The 21,113-nt window shown below is 44.2% G+C and overlaps 3 protein-coding genes across 10 annotated transcripts; 1 reads left to right on the forward strand and 2 right to left on the reverse strand.

Annotated features, from left to right (window-relative positions):
- Positions 1-1,774: 1,774 nt before the first annotated feature.
- Positions 1,775-12,566, reverse strand: LOC133476354 (protein Wiz-like). Of its 8 annotated transcripts, none has more exons than XM_061769617.1 (9): positions 12,438-12,554; positions 9,423-9,451; positions 8,453-8,714; positions 6,150-6,968; positions 5,719-6,057; positions 5,039-5,253; positions 4,467-4,647; positions 4,239-4,395; positions 1,775-2,393 (listed from the first exon to the last, which is right to left on the reverse strand). In XM_061769617.1, the coding sequence occupies exons 3-9, from the start codon at positions 8,616-8,618 to the stop codon at positions 2,237-2,239; spliced, it is 2,034 nt and encodes a 677-aa protein (XP_061625601.1). In that variant the 5' UTR covers positions 8,619-8,714; positions 9,423-9,451; positions 12,438-12,554; the 3' UTR covers positions 1,775-2,236. The 8 variants fall into 8 exon arrangements, with proteins under 8 accessions (XP_061625601.1, XP_061625599.1, XP_061625600.1 ...); XM_061769615.1 differs by lacking the exon at positions 12,438-12,554 and adding an exon at positions 10,086-10,420; XM_061769616.1 differs by lacking the exon at positions 12,438-12,554 and adding an exon at positions 10,086-10,420 and having other exon boundaries at positions 9,423-9,474.
- Positions 12,567-12,579: 13 nt separating this feature from the next.
- prdx2 (peroxiredoxin 2) lies at positions 12,580-16,072 on the forward strand. The gene is made up of 6 exons (XM_061769626.1): positions 12,580-12,727; positions 13,541-13,667; positions 13,745-13,898; positions 14,717-14,839; positions 15,276-15,406; positions 15,713-16,072. Exons 2-6 carry the CDS (start codon positions 13,565-13,567, stop codon positions 15,793-15,795), a joined length of 594 nt encoding a protein of 197 aa, XP_061625610.1. The 5' UTR covers positions 12,580-12,727; positions 13,541-13,564; the 3' UTR covers positions 15,796-16,072.
- Positions 16,073-17,354: 1,282 nt separating this feature from the next.
- junba (JunB proto-oncogene, AP-1 transcription factor subunit a) lies at positions 17,355-19,202 on the reverse strand. Its single transcript, XM_061769625.1, has one exon. The coding sequence runs from the start codon at positions 18,669-18,671 to the stop codon at positions 17,625-17,627; it is 1,047 nt and encodes a 348-aa protein (XP_061625609.1). The 5' UTR covers positions 18,672-19,202; the 3' UTR covers positions 17,355-17,624.
- Between the last annotated feature and the right edge of the window lie 1,911 nt (positions 19,203-21,113).

Genomic DNA, 21,113 nt, shown 5'->3' on the forward strand with positions numbered 1-21,113 from the left:
TGCTCACTGACTGTTTTTTTAAATGTCTTTATGTCTTAAAAGTATTCTCTGTCAATTGACTGTCTGTTGTCGTACTAGAGCGGCTCCAACTACCGGAGACAAATTCCTTGTGTGTTTTTTACATACTTGGCAAATAAAGATGATTCTGATGTCTCGGTACATTTCCCCATTCATCCTTCCTTCAATAACTTGAAGTTTACCAGTACAATTTGCTGAAAAGCAGCCCCACACCATCATCTTCCCACCTCTGAACTTCACTGTTGGTATGGTGTTTTTAGGGTGATGTGCAGTGCCACTTCTCCTCCAAAAGTGGTGTGCATTATGGCATCAAAAAAGTTCAATTCTGCTCTCATCTGACCAGACTTTATTCTCCCAGTATTGAACTGGCTTGTCCAAATGTTGTTCAGCAAACTTTAAACGAGCTTTGACATGCTTTCTTTTCAGCAATGGGGTCTTGTGTGATAAGCATGCATACAGGCCATGGTCGCGGAGTGCATTACTCACTGTTTTCCTTGTGACAACAGTACCTGCTAATTTAGGTCTTTTTGAAGCTCTCCACATGTGGTCCTTGGCACTTGGACAACTCTTCTGATTATTCTTTGCACTCCTCTGTCAGAAATCTTGCGAGGAGCACCTGATCGAGGCAAATTTATGGTGGTATGATTGGCTTTCCACTTATGTATTATGGACCCAAGCGTGCTCACTGGAACATTCAGACAGATATGCACCTGTAACCAATGCCATCGTTATGTTTTGCAACAATTAGTTTACAATGGTCTTGAGTCAGCTCTTTGCTCTTACCCATCATGAGATATGTCTTGACTCACACCTTGGCAATGAGACCTGTTTGTAGGCCATCAATTAGGTATGAACCAGTTGATATTCATTTGCACTGACAAGGGGCTGAATTGCTGTGTGATTATTGATAGATTGTAGGTGTTGTCTTGGTTATCCATGCCTTTTTACACCTCCCTTTCTTTGTGTTCAATACTTTTTCCCTGTGTCATTTCACATTATTACACACAACTTAATTTCTGATCTTATTTGTTCTACTTTCTTTGTATGTCTGGATGACTTGGGTTGTTCCCAACATCTGTTGAAAATCTCATGTCAAGAGCACCTTTGGAAATATATTTAGTGAGAAAAATGGTGACGTTAAATACTTAGTTCAGCCACTGTATGTATGTTACAGAGCAGGTTTGCATGAACGAGTACAATTCTGACAACTTTGCTCTCTGTGCACAAAATGGCAAAACTTTACAGGGTAAAGTTACGGTAATCCAGTGCTTGTCAAATAGTGGTGCGCGAACCAGGGAGGGCGTGTGAGACTCTGAAGAACATGATTTGCCGTACTAGAATAAAGTGTAATTCCACATCCACTGCAGCAGATGGCAGTCTATATCTGTTTCTTTTGTACTTTCTTCAATGTTTATAAAGATGAGATTAGATTAGATTATCCTTTATATACAATGTTATATAGAGGTGTACTCGCAGGGGCTGCAGGTGGGTGGGGTCGCAAATGTTTTTCTTCTTCCTGGGGGGGGGGGTTGTAACAGAAAACAATTGAGAAGCACTGCTGTAATCTAATCCTGAAAGGTTTCCTCTCAGCCCTGTTTAAGTGTCTGTGAGCAATATGCATCTTGAAAGGCAAAAATGTATGACATAAATGCATGTGATTTATCATTAAAAATAACCCCAGCAGGAATGTTTAGTTATCAAAAAAGGCCTCATGTTCTTAAAATGTTGAATAAAATAAGCATTCAATCACACCATGTACACAAAACAGAATTTAATTTACATAAAAATCAATAATGAGTGGGATGAGTAAAAAGATCTCAAAGACTGAAAATCAGGTTTTGGAGAGACTCTCTAAAGTCATGTATGATAATCCATTTTTATGTCTTTTGACATATTTAGGTTAAACACTTAAAATATAACTTTTTGTCACAGTGAAATGGGTTTATAAAACAAAATAAAGTGTTTACACAAGGATTATACACGCAAAGGTGCAGCTTCTGGGCACGTAAAGCTAAAATGAGATTTGGTCTATTACAAAGTTGCTATTATTCAAGTTGCACAATTCACTGTTGTTGTTGATGGTGTTTTTACAAACGTAACACGGCAGATCATTTAAATAGCAATGTGTCAGGGAGTGATATTGGCGTAAACTCAAAGAGGTTCAATTAATGACAGCATAAATCCATTCATCCATATGTTTTGGAGTTAGTTATTCAAACTACACAGACACAGGATGGAGGTGACCTGGGGAAGCAACTGGAGCAGCAGGGGGGGACTCTTGACCTTTGTAGCCCAGCGACAGGATGTGTTTTTGCAGGTGTGTGATCCACTGCTCTTGAACAGACAGCGGCCCGTGAAACACTTTTTCACAGAACCTGTAAAAGAGCCAAAACAGACAAGGAAGGCTCATCTAAACAGTGTAGAGAATGAAACTATGACTGTAGAGGAGGTATCAATAACATTTTTGGGTTTCTACCCACAAACCTGCACTGAGTGTGTGGCCACCTAGAGGCAGCAGAACACAATTACAACACTTAACACACTTAATCTAGGTTTGCTTTTAAATCCAAATGCAGCAGATTTACAGAGCAACCAGATTCTTGAAGTCATATGTAACTCTATGTGGGGTTTTTACTATAAAGCGTTGAATATCGGAGACTGCCGTTTGCTACTTTCTGCCCTGAACAAGATACAGACAATCCAGAATAAATGAATGAATGGATGGAGAGATGTCACTGAAATTCTCAGAAATTCACAGCAACCCTAAACATCCATCCATTTTCTGCTACTTGTCATGTTCTGGGCCACGGGTGAGCTGGAGTCTATCCCAGCTCATGAGAGACCAGGTGCACTGGACTGGTCGCCAGTCTGGGTCAGACTGTGGGTCAGTCAGACTGGTAGCAGGCTAACCCAAAACAATTGTAGCCAAACATTAACCAAACTTATTTTACTTTTGTGATATTTAAGAAGGCATCTTAATATCATAATTATATTAATCACAACATAATACATTATTGTATTTAGGGATGCAGATTTGACAAAATTTCTTGATCGCCATTTTAATTTTTTTTATTTTTTATAACATGTGATTATGTCTCTCTGGATGTTCAGAATACTGAAGCAATGTTTGATAATAAACGGCTTCACCCAAGCACTAACCATGAGTGAAAGAAAGGTTTTTGTGTAATCATTCATATTCTCTGAAAAATGGCCAAGAAATCATAAATTCTACCAGGGTATGTAAACCTATGAGCACAACTGTAACTAACGAGCGCCATCCATGGCCATTCGCCAGAATTGCGAGTTACCAAGTAATAATAGCTTGGCCTATTTCTAGCACGACTACATGTTGCAGTTAGCCATCAAGCTATGCCTACAACCCCAAGAAAATGCATCTTCCCTGACGTGTTGCGTTATTTGGGCTAGGGTCTCTGTTGTGGTGACCGACACGCAGCGCACGCAAGCCAACAGCGAGTTGGACAGCTGCGCTACTGGCGGCTAGACAAGTACGGATTAGCCGCTACTGGGCTTGCAGACCGGCAGCGGACTGGCATTGGCTTCGTCCAATACCCCACAGCCTTGCTCAATGCGCAGCACGTAGATCCACACAACAAAGACACTTACGCAAAGTTAAGAGCTAAGAGCTCGCTCGACCCCAGCGGGGTTGTCCAAAATGTCAGCGCCTCGCTTGAGACGCAAAATCTGTTTGTTTACCATAACCACACGAGCACAGGTTATTCAGCCAGTAGCTGACAAGAGCCATGAGCACACAGCATGAGTGAATGTATTTGATTGACTGGTGAAGGGTTGTCTCCAGCGCCTTCAGCGAACACACCCCCACACAATCCTGCAGCTAGTGGGGGGCCCTTATTTTTCATTATTTCAGGGCCTTATTTACCATACATAGTGACTTTTTTTTTTTTTTAATTCATTTATAGTTGGCAGGCTTTTTTCAACACACACTTCTCTGTGGTGTGTCAAATTTGCAAATAATTTGGTGCATCTTTCAAACGTTTACATCTTTTACATTTTATTATACTTATTTCTTTCCTCAGTATTATCACTATTCCTTGTTGACTGGTCAACAAAAATCACAAATTTCTACACACACAGTGGTTACTTTTGAAAGTTTTTTTATCTGCCAAATATGGTTTAAAATGATTATACATATAGTTAAATAGCACCACAAGTTTGTGTTCTCCAGAAGTCAATTCACTGACCTGCACTTGAGAGAGTAAACTTTTCCGACTAGTTTGACCAAAGGAGTTAATGGAGGTTTGGGCAGCAGAGCGGGAATGCTCCCAGACCGTGATGGTTGCTGGGAGTTGGTGACGTCTTCATTTTCTTCTCCTGCCGGTGGAAGTTGTTTTGGAAGCGCTGGGGAACACAGAAGTGGTGTGGTGTGATGCTACAGTAGGCCTATATCTTTCTTTGTTTGAATTGCTAACCTCTTGGAGAGCGCACACCAGCATTTCCATACACTGCTACAGAGTGTGCCTGGCCTTGTGGTTTTTTGGATGAACCAGCAGAGACACCCTGGTCGTCTTTGCCCAATTTATGCCCTGAGAACCTCAGGTTGCTGCCAGGCAATGATTCAGAATCTGACAAAGTGGATAGCGAAACCGTTTTCTGGGATGAAAAGAAAATGAAGGCAAAGTTTGAATTCACATTTCTTCAAAACGGTTCAATCAAAGTCAAACGTACTTTCTAAGTATTATCAATGGTTGGGCTCAAACACCCCCTGAATTCTAATGCTTTCTCTTCCCAACACATTATAAACAATTGTATGCTTCCACTTTTATGGAGCCATGCTTGGATGAGTTTTGTGTAGAGGAACATGACAGCCCTGACCTCAATCTTATCAGAGACCTTTGGGAGGAACTAGAACAGAGATTGTGAGTCAACACAATCCTCATCGAAATTAATGGAAATGCCATTAATCCATTACCATCCTCATGCATCCCACCACGTTTGTCTCTGCAGGGTATTTCTAGACTTAAAAGAACACTGAATAGCACACCTTCTTGATGTACAGGTCACCCTCACGATAGCGACGGGTGAGAGCAGCCACCTTAACCGGGTCCTTCCGCATCAACTCCCTGAGGTGTTCTATTGGCGAGGTCGCCCCTTCTGTTTTCCATTCCACCACGCCCAGTTGTCGAAGGTGGGCCCGTGCGTGACTGGCTAGCGCCTTGCGGTTTTCAAAATGAAAGCCGCAGAGCTCACAGGATTTGCCTTAAAGACAACCAAGCAAACAAGCTCATTTATTCAGTGCTGACAAATTGCACATGGAATTAAATACTCACTTTGAAAAAAAAGTAAACGTGAGCTGCTATACAACTTGACACTAAAGTGTTTTATAGCTTTTCACATTTGTGCTTAACTTCTTTTTACATTTGTGTGACAGAATATACATATACATATGAGTTAAAAATGGTAAAATACTAATTCAAATATTTCCTGTCCGTATATAGGTAATAGAGGTCGAATAATGGTGACCAAGTTAGAACCTGCAACAGAAGTGTTTTGAAATCTGAACAAATCAGATGTTGACAAGCATATTGGAATGAATTTTTCCTGTAATTAATTAGACGCCTCTCTTTAAGGTAGTCTAAAGGCCATCATCAAGTAGCATATACGTCATATACAGACACTTTTCATCACTGTTACCGTCACTAAAGAGTGTCTCTCATTTCTTACCCCATGTCAAAGCCCCACTCTTGCAAGATGGAGATTTGTCTTTCATAGAGTAATCCAGAGGTGAGGGGCAGAGGTTGGAGATTGTCTGGAGGCTGTCTGATGTCCTTTTAGAACCTTGAGGACTCCACTGGATTTTCCCTGACGACGACACCTCGCCGGACCAAAGCTTCTCTTCACCGTGCATCATCACGTCCTTGAGGAGATCAATCGGTGAGGTCTTGATGGACCAGGTGAGGCCAAGCTGGCGCAGATGGGCGCGGGCGTGGCAGGACAGGGCTTTGCGAGTCTCGAAAAGCTGACCACAGTAGTCACAAAGGACTGTCGGTGGCGAGAGTTCATCTGTGGGGCATGCAAAGAAGGGGAGGAGAGAAATTATGTAGAGAAATTATGGAACAAAAATGAATAAGCAAAACAACTGTTGAGAGTGTTACCTGCACTAAGAGCCTTGGAAGGAGTTACCAAAGCAGATAGGTTCTGTGGGGGTGTACTGCTGCTGCTGGAGCTGGTTCCACTCACTAGAGACATATCAACCTCCAAAGGCTCAGGCTTGGGCTTTCTGAGGAGGGGGTCCACCGCCAGACGAAAGCCTTTCTTTGCTTTCGGAGCCCGATTGACAGGGTTCTGAGGAGACTTTGCAAGGCTTGGGAAAGCGGATGGAAAAGAGGATCGGGATTGCCATGTGACGGGAGACCGTGGCGGGGAGGCTAGATGAGAGGTTGGTGCTGAAGAAGGTTCTGTGAAGGAGTTGGTGGTACTGCTCATTTTGGTGGGGTGCATCGCTTCTAACACGCCGCTGCTCACCAGATCCTGTACAGTGTCGATTGCGGACTCATCTTTCCCTAGCAGGTCAAGAACCCCAATCTGCCGCAGATGAGACCGTGAGTGGCTAGCCAGGCCTTTCCGATTTTTACACACCTCCCCGCAAAGAATACACGTGAACTCCTCAGGGGGTTTTGGTCGCTTACAGGGAGGAGATGTGGGTGGAGACGACAGCCCTGATGGATGTTTAGTGGGAGCCCCAAGCAGACTGTTTGTGGAGAAAGGCACCTGTTGCTTCATGCTGGTGGACTTGAGGCCCTTGTCCTTCATGATCTGATTAAGAAAGTCAATGGGGCTGCCCTTGATGTCAGCGTCAGGGATTCCCATCTGTTGCAGATGGGAACGAGCGTGACTGGACAGACCTTTACGTGTCTCATACCAGCAGCTGCAAAGCTGGCAAATGTGAAGATCATTGTCGTCGTTCTTTGAAGCTGAAAAATGGAGGATGGGAATTAGTAGAGTATCACATGGAGCGATAGAGAGCACCACAATGTTCTCCTTCTATATCGTGGTTCAACGTTCACGTACATAACAGATTTTTAATACTCCTTACTAGGGGTTTGATGACTTCACATTTTTTGTAGTCGACGCTAAGGTGATGATAGTCTAGTCGATTAATCAATCACTTCATTTAGGTTTTTTTCCATTCATCGCGCACTTCCAAATACACTTGCTCACTTCCCCCCATCCTCGGATGCTAGTCCCCCCCCCCCCCCCCCCGTTCATCCAATCACATTCAGATACCTTCATGGCATCGCAGACAGTCAGAAGCTCCATGTGTGTTAAAGTAGCAGCTCTTTGAAGGTTTATCATTACGTAACATCTCTGCTAATATCAGTTAGCCTGTCTATAGCGTTTTACATTGTATGTTATCTTTGAGCAAGCAGACCTTTGTTAGACAAAATGATATGGTTTGGTTGAACATTTTAGTTTGACCATAAATGTTTAATTCTGATTTGTTTTGTGTCAGTTTTACAGTAAAGCCCTATGGCACAACCCCTCCAAGCAAAATTTGTACTGCTCAATACAAGTCCTTCATTGAATCAGGAGTTTAGAACAGAGATTACAGACTAACAGATAGAAAATAGAGTGAGTTTACTAGGCTAGCAAAATTGGCGTCATTACTTTAACTTCAAATTTACTTGACTGTCAACAGACTGTGTTCATGTTGACATGCGCATATTTCTCAACAAGAACCAGTAAAGTTTTGTTGTGGCTCACTAAAACTCAGATGTTTTCAGTCTGCTAAAACAATTGCTGTGAAACAGATTATTCTTGAAATAAAGATTTTATATGGAATCTCAAAATTAATATAGAAAAAATATTTAGGGAAATAAGTGGTTTATTCCCTCTTGAGGCGGCACGGTGCACGACTGGTTAGAGCGTCAGCCTCACAGTTCTGAGGTGCGGGGTTCAATCCCCGGCCCCGCCTGTGTGGAGTTTGCATGTTCTCCCCGTGCCTGCGTGGGTTTTCTCCGGGCACTCCGGTTTCCTCCCACGTCCCAAAAACATGCATTAATTGGAGACTCTAAATCACCCGTAGGTGTAACTGTGACTGTGAGTGTGAATGGTTGTTTGTTTGTATGTGCCCTGCGATTGGCTGGCAACCAGTTCAGGGTGTACCCCGCCTCCTGCCCGATGACAGCTGGGATAGGCTCCAGCACGCCCGCGACCCTAGTGAGGAGAAGCGGCTCAGAAAATGGATGGATGGATTCCCTCTTGATTGGATCAAGTAAATCTAGCCAATTGTCCATCCCTATTGCTGACACACAGACAGATTATTCATCCTCTCAAGAGAATTTATTTTTCAAAATTCACCAGATTTGCATAATTTGTGGTAATAATCCAGAGAACCTCCACAGGCACACAGAGAAGAGCCTTTCTTCTTATTTTTTCACTCAGAAGACACCCTTACTTAATGTGACTGGGGCATCCGTTTCAAGAGGTGCCCATAGTGGCTTTGGTGTTGTCCGGTGCTCTGAGGAGGATAAAGCACTGCCCTGCTGTCGTCTAAGATCTGAACGAGATGTGTCGGGAGGCGAGACTGCTGATGTTCTGGCTGGAGAATGTGGTTGATCCATGATTCTAGAATCTATGAATCAGCTGTAACTCAGGAGGTCTTGCAGTATCTCACTCTCTCCTCCCATAGGCAGAGCAATGCTCTGTGTCAAACCAAGCTGAGGATGCACAACATATATAAAAGATTGCAATAAATATCACACCGTGGCCAACAATTGAGGCTGGATAGTGAAATGTAAGCCTACAAAGTATTTAACAGATTTTTTTTTGTCAACGTCCAAGCATAAGCTATTAATGCAGAACATTTGAAGAAGAAGAAAAAAAAGCCCTGCAAAATTACTCTTATCTATGAACCCTTTTTAAGGATTGTAGAAAGAACACAAAGAAAAGCAACAGACTATTGTGAAAATGATATGAGTGGCACTTTCCAAGGGTAAATGCAACAGTAAAATTCTATTTTCATTGAATTTAAGTTTTCAGTTTTGTTTTCTTGTTTGAAATTCCATGTTTTTGGGGTTTGTTCTAATGCGTGGTTCATTTTGTGCACAAATAACATATATATCCGCATAATACCTGTTTTGAATTTGAAATAAACCATATTCTATTTTCCTAATTAGGAAGGGTTCCGTGAACATGCTTATGAAACTTGTGGGGTTCCATACCTCTAACAAGGTTAAGAACCAAGACTTCATTGGACAAACCTGGGTTGACCAATCCATCTGATAATACTATTCATAATTGTAATTGACTGGTTAAGCATGCCGTCTCAATTTCTTGAACTTGATTTATGATGCAGTTCTTTATTGCAATGTGGCAAAACTAAAACAACAACAAATATGGATAATACTGTACATAGAACGTCTTACCTTAGAAACAAGCGACTGGTGTCATTGTTCTGAGGGACAAGAAAGTTGGTATCTTTTGAATCATAGGTGCCGACGTGGAACAGTGGAACAATGTCAGTTTAAAAAACAAAGTCCTATTATTTTTGTTGTCTGCATTATATATTAAAAAAGGATGGGGGCTGGCAAATATGCGTGCCTTGTACTACTTGTTATTTAAACTTGTACTGTGGTAAGGTTTATTGATATACCGACAACAAGGATTGTAATTTGTTTGATAAGTGAAAAAAAAATCATTTGCAAACATGAAACTCAAGCAAATATCATAACGATTACGACAAACATTTAAGACAGACTCCATGTTGCCTTTTAAAACGAAACATGACACCAGGGTTACGTATCGGTACATTCACCCACTTTGGCTTGCAGGCAACATTTTACTGTGAGAAGCTCGAGCAAATGAGTAAAGATATGTAACAAAGAATCTAACCCTAACCCTGAACAAATTGAGCAATCCCCAAAAAATAACAATGGGGGTTAACGCTGTGATCCACCTTTGTTTTGCCATGCAAGCGTGCTCACGACACTTGCAACTAAGTCCTAAAAAACAGTTTGCAAGAATAGAAAAAGCAGTAACGTAACCAGCGCCCCGGTATAAAGACAAACTAATCGATGAAGTTATTTTACCTTTGAGCCTCAAACGAGTAAACCCCCGTGTCAACATAAACAAAGCTTCGTTTTGCTAACCGGAACTAGCAATCAAGGGCTAGGTCTTTCCCTTCAAAATCCGAGCTGCAGGATGCGGTTGACACAACGCACAATGGTCACAGCCAGAGCCCGCCCACTTAATTATTGGGGCCCCAAGCAAACTTAGAATTTGGGGCCTGCTTTTTCTGCCAATCATATTGTACGTATACTGATTATTCTGTAGGATTCCCCTTTTCACAGATTATAATGAATATAATACATTCAGTAATTAAAACCGTTATACACTGAATTTACTGTAGATGTCATCTGGTTGATTATCTTTGGTAGATGTGCTAACTAGTGCCACCCCTGCAGGAACCATGCCTCTTAATCTCTCACTTAGCACACACTCACACCATTCACTGTAAATATTTTTTCAGTCAGATATTCAGGGTTTCCTGGGGAGCTGGTGTGGGCTTGGAAGAGTGCGGGTGTCGGACCCGGTTTCAGTACATCAGTGCTCCTCCTCCGTATTACAGACACTCACCCCCTTTCTTTTAATGCACACACACCTATCTCTGGAGGGCAGTGGGTTGTGGGGGGGTGCGTGGCGGGTGGGGGTCCGGCAGCCCTGCCCCCCCCCCCCCCCCTCCATCCTCACGGGACACTCCAGATTTTAATGCACCCCACCACTCAGGGCCCACTTATACACGAGGTAGGGCCAATGACTGCCAGTCGAGGGAGGACCTGGTAGTCATCGTAACAGGGGGAGGGGGCGGTGCTCCTGGGGCCGGGCCGCTCTGGCTGGAGGGCTGATTGGTGTGGCGGCTCCCCTCTCATGCCCCGCGGCTGCTCTCCGGGTCGCCCCCGCCCCCCTTATCATTCCCTTGTCAGGCACCGCTATCTGCTCTCCTTTCCAACAAACAGGGGACACCGTCTCACCTTCCGGCTGGGTGAGGACTGACAACATTGTGGGCCTAGTGGATTGGTGGGGGGCGTCTCGCGCTCCTGGCGGTGGTGGCGGGGCGCATGGGGCGCGGTGGGGGCTGCCTGGGGGGGGGTGGCGTTGGGTCCCTGCGACCTCCTCCAGGTGGCCGGTTTTCGGGGCGCCTCGGTGGGGCCGGTGGCCACCCTCGATCCCTCGTTGTGGGAGGCGTCCCTTTCACCAGGCCACTCTCGGGTGAACTCCTGGGCCTCTCGATTGGGTGGGGTCCTCAGCCCCCGCAGTGCAGGCACAGCAATTACAGGACACATCTAACGGTTATTGTGCATTGGAAACGGTGTCAATTCCCTTGCGTGTGTCTGCAGACACATCCCCCTGGGACTTATTCGCTGGGTGTGGGGCCACTCACTCATTGAGACAAACAATTTCTTGGGTATCCCCCCACTTACACTCTGGTCCTACAGATTTGTATAATTTACATAGCCACTCCCACCACACTTCAGTTGTGCAACTGGGTCCACGACCCCTGTCCTGCATGCTTCCTCTCCTGTCTCTGTCCTGTCCTATATTGTCCAATCCTTCTCTCACAGGGTGTAGCACTACTGCCCCATACAACACTCAAATTAATTGTGTCATTGTACTAGTTATATAATGCTTTACTTTACTCATCGTGTTTACAGGTAGTGCTTTATCTTTGGTTGTCTTCTTTTCCTATCTTATTTAGTTACCTTTGCACTCTCTCTCTGTTGTTTTTTTCTGTCACTCCCCTTGAAAAAAACTTTGTTCTGTTCGACTGAACGACTGTAGTTCTCAATAAATAGCCATAAGAATACAAAGAACCCACAGTGGCAGCTTAAAAACTCCACTGTGACACAGTAAAAGTGTTCCGGCATAAAAGGGATACAGATCTTCCTTTCTGCTTGACCTAACAGCCAAACAGGACAAAAATTAAAAAAAAAAAAAAAAAAAAAAAAAAAATATATATATATATATATATATATATATATATATATATATATATATATATATATATATATATATATACACACTAACTGAGTGTTTGACGTAGCAAAGACAAAATAATTGAGTGGTTGAACTGGATTGGGATTACTGCAATAAAGAATTGTGAGGCAGACGCTCTAACCAGTCGCCCACCGTGCCGCTGAGATGATTCAATTGTTAAATAATAATCCTCAATAAGCATTTTAAGGACTAGCAGGAACCAGGAGAATTTTCACAAATTCATACTTTTTAGTTGGTGATAGACATCCATGTTCAAAATCTTTGGCCATAAATATTATTCACTATATAGGTACATTAAAAAAAAGTTATTTAACTAGTAACTTATGCTGTCACATAATTATAACAGATTTCAAATGACCTTGTGTTCAGGTGAAAATAAAACCTACCAGTGCAGTAGGTTTGTCAGTGCAGTCAGTGCAGTCCACGGATGTGGAAGGCCCCATGACTGGGTTTTCCTTGCGCCCCCAAATGACGAGCTACGTCCCTGAGCGTGACTACGTCAGAATGTGAAAAACTTCAACCACAAGAGTTGAGCCTTTATTTTGGAGGAATGGGTCACTTGCGGCCTCCTCCGCGGCACCGCCTACTTATTCCGCGCAGCCGCAGTCAGTCGGCCTCGTGAAGCTTCCCTTGCCAAGCCAACAGTGTTACGTCGCCGACAACTTCGCTCAGACAGGTCAGAATTTGACGTTTTCCCAACTTTACTTTTGCACACTGTCACTGTGCAACCACTGCGTGGCCGTAACTAACTGGTGTTTGTTGTGGAACCAATAAAAGTTCAAATGTGGTTGACCGACGATAGGTAAGCTAACATGGAGCTAAGCAGGCAGTGCGGGTCTTATTGGTTCTATCCTTCAGTGTGTGTGGGCCTAATGGTCCTTGCTTTGTCTCAACCACGGCTCACGCAAATTCCTTGTCTTACCGTAGCTGCTGCAAACTTCGAGTTTCCAGCCCAGTTTAAAAATGATCACAATAAAAGCCGTTCTTGAACAATAACCACAGCACGTGTAACTTTTTTTTGTTTTGTTTTAACTTGTCATTTCTTAAGCGAATCGATTTTAATCAAGCAAAACTCTTTTATGCATCGCTTTTTTTAAATTATTTAAATAACCACTTTACGGTTAAGATAGCATTATCAACCTAATGTTTAATAATGGCAGATTTATTTTTTTAACGTACGTACATGTAGTCTCTTCCCTTTTTGAGTTTTGCACACGTCCCAACGCTGCTGCGTGCTTATTTTTTCATCTTTTTTTCATCTTCCCCCCCCCTCAAGGTTATACAAGTTTGCTAATAAGCTTTTGTTTCCTGCTGGTTGAACATGACTTGCATGTGACTCCATGGTTTTGCTCACTGAGTGTAAAAGCAGTGCAGTGATCCCCAAAAGGCTGAAAAAGTCTTCAAAAAAAAAAAAAAAAGAGCCCCTGAAGTCTCCAAGCATTTTAGGTGTCACTGCATGTCAAACACATGCTCACTTGGTCTTTTGCAGTCATTTGGCACCACTACCACCATCATGTCTTGTGGAAATGCTAACATTGGCAAGCCGGCCCCAGCTTTTAAAGCTACAGCTGTAGTGGATGGACAATTCAAGGACATCCAGCTATCTGACTACAAAGGTAATATCACATTTTGTACACCAGCTTTTACTTGTTTTGACTTTTTCCACGTTGTTTTCCCCCTCTTTGCCCTTCAGGAAGGTATGTGGTGTTCTTCTTCTACCCTCTGGACTTCACGTTTGTCTGCCCTACTGAGATCGTGGCGTTCAGCGACCGAGCGGAAGAGTTCCGCAAAATTGGCTGCGAGGTGCTCGGCTGCTCTGTGGACTCTCACTTCAGTCACTTGGCCTGGTGAGAAATCTTCCTGGTTCTGTAGAAACTTTTCTTTCTCTAACCTCGAGTTACTGTATCACACGTTTATGCTGCTGCATACGGTTGTTGTTGCATTATTCCTGGTGGGGTAATGTGTAGTCTTCTAGCATGCATTTCTCCGTTACAAAAAAAGTCATCTTGGTTTTGTTTTTGTCTGCAGCCTGCATTACTCTCCAGGTTACCTGTGTCTATTAAGTACTGTTTATTCTTCTCATGTTGCTGTTTGATTCAAATGGGAGATGAGTTGAATAAATGGTGTCACAGCAGACTAAACCAATCCATCAGACAGACAAGTTTGGCATTACACATACAGAAGTGAAGTGTCTTTGTTTGATGTGATTGTTGGGTTAAGAGAGAGAGAGAGCTCCATCACCATTGCAAAGCAAGACACCATATACTAGTTAGAAAACAACTTGTATGTGTGGCAAATCTAAGAGGGACAGCCCAGCGCATAAGCAATGAGTTCTTGTCAGTACGCTTTCTTGTCGTTCTGCTAGCTTGAAGAAGCACCACCCCACGGGTCAGGTTATCTGCCGGTATCCTGCTTCTCTGCGTACACCAGATAAGTTCCAAGTGATGCAATGAGTCTTATCAAACTCCAATTTCTATATTGAACGTTCTGGAAGATGTGTGACGTTAGCGTTCAACACTCATTTGCATTTTTAAGATTTAGTTGGTAATGATCGTGATCCTGTCTTTCACTAAGTATGCAGGTTTTACAAAGTGTTTTGTCTTATAAAGAGAAAATTGAATTTGTGCTATTTTGATGTACTGTTTTTTCCCCCCCTCCCCTCTAGGATCAACACACCTAGGAAGCAGGGAGGTCTGGGTAACATGAAAATTCCCCTGTTAGCAGACCTGACAAAGAGCATTTCCAGAGACTATGGTGTGCTGAAAGAGGATGATGGCATTTCATACAGGTCACACAGACTTGGGACACGAGACCATGTTACAATGTCACCAATTAAGAGGCTGCACCCTTTGGAGGATCCACCTGTCTCGCTTTTTAAATGTCTCCAGTCTCAGCCTCATATCATGATGCTGGGTGGCTACGTGTTGGTTACATATTAATGTAATTTTAAGATTTGGCATTGAATGGTCGATTAAGGGAAACAAGGCTCAATCAAATATTTTACAGGCTAGCAAAGAATCTTGGCATGAAGGATAGCAGACATGCTTTAAAAAAAAGCATAAAGAAGGCTGTATGACACTTTCAACTTGAATTTGGACATAATTTCAGCTGCATTAGGACATCATTGGCCTTCAAATGCAGCCCCTGAGTTGAGACTGTGTAATAGAAATGATTGTCTACTTTTGGGAAGTAAAGGCACTTAACCCGCATTTTCTGTCTGTCAGGGGTCTGTTTGTGATTGACGACAAAGGCATTTTGCGGCAGATCACCATCAACGACTTGCCAGTGGGTCGCTCTGTAGACGAAACCCTGCGCCTGGTCCAGGCCTTCCAGCACACTGACAAATATGGTGAAGGTGAGTTCAAGAGGTTCTGAGATGCTGATATTGATTTTCAATATGTTCAGCTCTCTGTCTGCAGTGATTTCTATTCTTTATATATTTAAATGGTTTTGTGGTTTGTCTTCTTTGTATCATTGCTTGAATGTGAACCGTGTGACTTTCTTTTTGTCATCATGCAACCCTAATAATTATGAATACAGTAAAGATTTTGCAGTGAGCGGCCTGGTAACCCCGCTGAGTGTTGACACTTGTACGCTGTGCATTTATACTGCTGTGTGTCAATGACTGATATATGAACAAGCACTCTGTTATCTCTCACAGTGTGCCCTGCCGGCTGGAAACCAGGCAGCGACACAATCATTCCCGATGTTGAGAAGAGTAAAGAGTTCTTCTTCAAGCAGTAAATGTGAAGGTCCCCTTACCGCTACCTTAATAGTAGCACTTTTCCTCAGATGATATGCGCTTCTGTGGAGCAGTCCTAAGTGACTTCCTGCTTGTCAAAAGCCCAACCTATTCTGTTAGATGTCTTATCTTTGTACATCCAGTACACAACTGGTGGGACAACCTCCAAGTCTCAAGCACTGAAAAGTTAATTTCCTTTTTTTTTTTTTTTTCTCAGAAAAATACTAAGAATTTTCCTGACTGTTCTGCCTCCATTGATTAAAGCAGTGGGAATGTGAAGTGTGGTTTTGTTTTATGGCTCTGTATGTCCTACCTTTTGTCACCTCTGGGGTGTGCCATTAGTTTGTTTAGTTTAGCTGAGGAACATCTTGCATGAGAAAAATCTCAACCACCAAACGCCACATTAAATTATACATACTGAAATTATGACTTTTCACAAAGTCTGAAATCTGGGCTTGTTTAAAGCAAAGTTATTCTGTTTTTGAATGGGAACCGATGGATATGTGTTCATTGGACTTTTTGCCATTGAGTGGAAGAGCATTAATTGTTCTGCCTGTCACTGGCATAGGTGAACAGTATTTGCCATAAATAATTTTCTGACAAAAGAAGCCAAATTGTTTTTTGTTTTTTTTCTCCCCTGCAGAACAGTGACTCTCACACCACAGTGGTTGGGGAATCACTGATGTATCCCACATGAGCGCCATGTTTGCCTGTGGTTTCATGTGACGTTTGGATGTAGCATACATGACGCCAATAGGAAGACTTCCTTTTTTTTTTTTTTTTAATCACTTAAAACTACACTTAAGTCCGAATCAGATGACATGAACTAAGCGCAAGCTGGTTTTGATCGGTGCATTTGGGAACCATCTGACAGTTGGCTGCACTGAAGCTGAAGCTATGTGAACCACTACATAGTGGTTCATGCTATCAATTGTTGCCTGTTTACAGGTTGACATCGACTGTTGTCTGAGCTTCAAGTGTATCAAATGTAATTGACTTGTACAAGTAGTCCAAGTACATGTCAAGTTTTCCACCAGCTTGGATAAGATCAACATTTAATATGGCCTCTTAAAAGATATTTTCCTGTTTATGCAACCTAGTTACTTTACTGCGTACGCTGCACCACTTCTCGTAAATTCCTAACCCAGCTAACAACCACATCTGCTTATTTTGTGTGAAACTTTTGCTTCAACGGCTCTCCTGTTTTCACAGCTTGTTTGGGGAAACTGAAAGCAGAACTGGGAAACTCCCGTAGCTCATTGACAAACCATCTCGCACTCACACATGCATACATGCGGCCTCTCTGACCAGCATTGTAGGAGGGAGTTTCCGGAAACCTATTAGTGTTGTGACGTTTGTGAGAAAAGTTCCCCATATAAGGCGTGGTAGTTAGTACGTCAATAGGAAAACAATCCTATCTGGGGTGTTGAAGGTCGAGTAATTGAAATGCTGACAGCGCAGATGATTCCGACAACAGCCCGCCAGTGTTCTTGAGAATTGGCTCAATAATTCCAAAGAGGTGACATTTCAAAATGCTGACAGCACCATGAAGAACAACACATTTCTCAATGGCGACATTTCTTTTACTTAAATATACTGTACAGGTACAAAAATTTAAAAAAAAAAAAAGGTCAGGATCAACCTGACAACAGAAATAAGTTACATCAGAATTCATCACAATGTACAAAGTCAAATGTAAACAGGACAGCTTGTGTTGGTTGTCATTGATTTCCGTGTACTTTAGTTTCAGCCGCAACACTCCAGTCGCGTGTGCCGTCAGTGCGCTTGCAGTCCAGTGCATTTCAAGTGTTCGCTAAGAAGTCTGGCTTCCTCAGTAGGACTTGACTTTGGGCGACAGCATGAGCTGACAGCCGCTGCTCACGTGTGTCATGACTTTCTGTTTGAGTTGGGCCACCTGCTCCCGGAGAAGAGAGGCCGTGTTGGACAGCCCCGCGTTGTCCGTTTTCAGAACTTTCACTCTGTCCTCCAGACGGGCGATGCGCTCCAGCTTGCGCCGCCGACATTTGGACGCAGCCAGCCGGTTCCTGAGCCGCTTGCGCTCCGCCTTGATTCGCTCCTGGTTCTCCAGGTCGATGGGGGACATGGGCGGCGAGCTGTTGTCGCTGCTCTGCATGTCCGGGACGGTTTGGGGCTCCTCTTTGAGGCCGCCGAAGCGCGGCGCGTGCAGCCCGGCGCCGGCCAACGAGTGCTGGAAGGGGTGGGAGCCGTGCGCCGCGCCCTGCGGCTGGTGCGGCTGCTGGTGGTGCTGGTGCTGGTGCTGGTGGTGGTGGTGGTGGTGCTGGTGGTAGGGGTGGTGCGGCAGGTAGCTGATGGTGGCGGACGGGTAGCTGACAGCCGACGACAGGCCGGGGTTGCTGGTGCAACTGCCCAGGTTGGTGTACTCGAGCGGCTCCGGCTGCATGGATGAGCCGAACACCGAGCCGGGCGCCGAGCAGGCGACACCCCCGGTTCCGATGGACACGTTGGGCGGCGCCATCTGGTTCATCTTGTGCAAGTCGTCCAGCGCCTTGACGAAACCTTCAGCGAAGCCCTCCTGCTCCTCTGTGATCCCGCGGCTGTACAGGTACTGGCTCGGGGTCGGCGTGGCGGTGATGAGCCCGTTGCTGTTGTGGATGATGAGTCGCTCCAAATCCGGAGAGGCGAGCTTGACGGAGCCCGAGTCCGCCGTGGCCGCCGAATACAAGTCGGAGTCGGCGCGCAGGTGGTGAGACTTGAAGTGGGAGCTCCGATAGGGATCAGACAAGTTCAAGTTCATGTTCTGCTTTAGTAACTTGTAGTCTGGCAAGGCTGCGCCTGGATGGCCATAAGCAGAGAGAAACGAGTCGTCATAAAAAGGCTGTTCCATTATTGTGGACATTTTCGCTTTAAAATCAGACAGTCAAATAGGCTACAAGAGTTCGTGAAGGTCCCAACTCAACTCAACTCCAGCAAGTCCTGATGTATTATTATATTGACGATCACTATGAAAAACAGCAAAACTTCCAAAATAGTGGAACTCTACTATACCAAGTCGTCGATTTGTACCTTCAGTTGGAATCAAAGCGCAGTCCAGTGATTAATTCAGATGCTTTCATTCCACTCGTGTGTTGGTGAGTCTTTAATTTTGAAAACCTGTCTGATCGTCTGCCTCTCTCGTTTCCTCTCTTACTACGAGCTGCCGAGCAGTTTCTCTCTATTTATGCGATGCGGAGCGAAGCCCGATCCGAGGCCCCGATTGGTCGCTGTGCGCTCGGAGCCCCGCCCCCAGGATGTCGGACGTGCGTAATGACGCACGTTGCCAGGAACCGCCGCCACTGTAAACACGGCGAGGCCCTTTCGCCTGGAGGAAAAGTCCATAAAGGTAAATATGAACGACAACAAGAGCGCTTTCACGCTCGCAGATTCTGGTCCACGAGTCTCGCGGGTCCAATTCGGTCCAGTGGACAACACCGCAGCCAAGTCCACTCTCAGACTCGGCCTTATATGTCCAATCAATACTGCACGCACATATAAGCGGCTGCTGAGTCACGGATCCAAACTGATATCGCTTAGTCCATATTTGGGTATCCTGGCGCGCCGGTTCCTCCCTGACACAAGCCGGGAAGCCAATCCCCTTCTGGCTCGCTTCCAGCTGGACGGAGGTGGGAGGTTACCCTCCTTCAAGCCTCAGGCAACAAAGAGACACATGAGGTGAGGAGAGGGTGTGGAAGCTGACTGCTTCAAAAATGCAGCAGGCATTATGGCTGTGTGGTAACAAAAGGCAATCTTTTGACACCATCACGCACCTTTCAAAATACTCAACCAAGTCAGTCATTTTTAAAAATGTATTTGAACTCTAGCAGCGGCACGGTGGGCGACTGTTTAGCACATCGCCATCACAGTTCTGAGGACCCGGGTTCAAATCCGGCCTCGCCTAGTGTGGAGTGTGCATGTACTCCCCGTGCCTGCGTGGGTTTTCTCCGGGTCCTCCGGTTTCCTCCCACATCCCTAAAACATGCATGGTAGGTTAATTGAGGACTCTAAATGGCCTGTAGGTGTGAACGTGAGTGCGGATGATTGTTTGTTGATGTGTGCCCTGCGATTGGCTGGCGACCGGTTCAGGGTGTTCCCCGCTTCTCACCCGAAGATAGCCGGAATAGGCTCCAGCACGCCCGCGACCCTAGTGAGGTGAAGCGATATGGAAAATGAATGAATCAATGAACTCCAGCAGTCCATTTTCTGTCCCGTTTCTGTCGGCGCAAAATCTTTTCGTGACTTCTACAAAGCACGACGTGTAAGGCCAGAGCTTTTATTTTAGCTTGACATGATATGCTTTCTTAAATCAGCCTAGAAGAAGGATCATCAGGTAATTTTACAATTCTAATTTGACAGGGTAGAAATCATTTTTATAAGGTACTGCATTGTACTTGCACTTTGACTAGCGAAGGCTTAAGTTTGTAAGGGAGGTGTTTTTTTTTTTTTTTTTAATTCTTAATTCATATTACTCAAAAACTACTGAACAGGTTTTACCAAAACTTTATGAAGGGTTGTGGAAGCAGCCAAAAATAAGATGACAATTCTGTGTATTCATTCAGTGATGCAGGATGTCTTAATCCATCCATGCATTTTCTATACCGCTGGAGCTTATCACAGCTGACTTCGGGTGTGGCTGGCACTATACAGCTTGTCCCACCCAAGAATCAAATCCAGAGCCTCAGAACTGTGAGGGAAACGTGCTAACCACTAGACCACTGTGCGGCCCATGTCTTATTCGCTCCAATTATTAATAAAGGAAAAACATGTTTCCTTCTCCTTCAATTTTTTGCCAGTCAACCATATTCTAAAGCATATTACAAGTGATTCGTCTATTTCCCGCTCTGGTTCTCTTGGACACTATGATACTAGCGGCTAAGAACGACTAATATTGTATAGGGTCAAAGTGTAAAGTACCTACCATCACCGAGCTGATATCCACGAATGTACTGCTTTTATACATTTTAAATGTGACTTTTCGGCCCTGGAAAAAAGAGAACACGCCTCTGATATTTAGCTCTGTGTGGAACATTAGTTTACATTGCATCTTCAGGGGCAGAGTTGAGCTTTTCATGTACCTGAGTATTTGAGAATGTGTGTAATTAAAGGGCAGATGTTGATGTAAAGAAAACTATGTCAACGATGGCACGTCACCTGAGATGAACACATCTGCTTGATGATGGCCTCTGAATCATATCCCAGTGGTTCATGCAGCTGTGGATGTGCCCATGCACGTTCCTACACTTTGGCTCACCTTCCCAATGTTCTGTCATGTGGCCGTGTATGACACAACCTCATTTGTTCGTAC

Source organism: Phyllopteryx taeniolatus, chromosome 4 (genome assembly GCF_024500385.1).
Source record: "Phyllopteryx taeniolatus isolate TA_2022b chromosome 4, UOR_Ptae_1.2, whole genome shotgun sequence".
NCBI classification, from domain to species: Eukaryota; Metazoa; Chordata; class Actinopteri; order Syngnathiformes; family Syngnathidae; genus Phyllopteryx; species Phyllopteryx taeniolatus.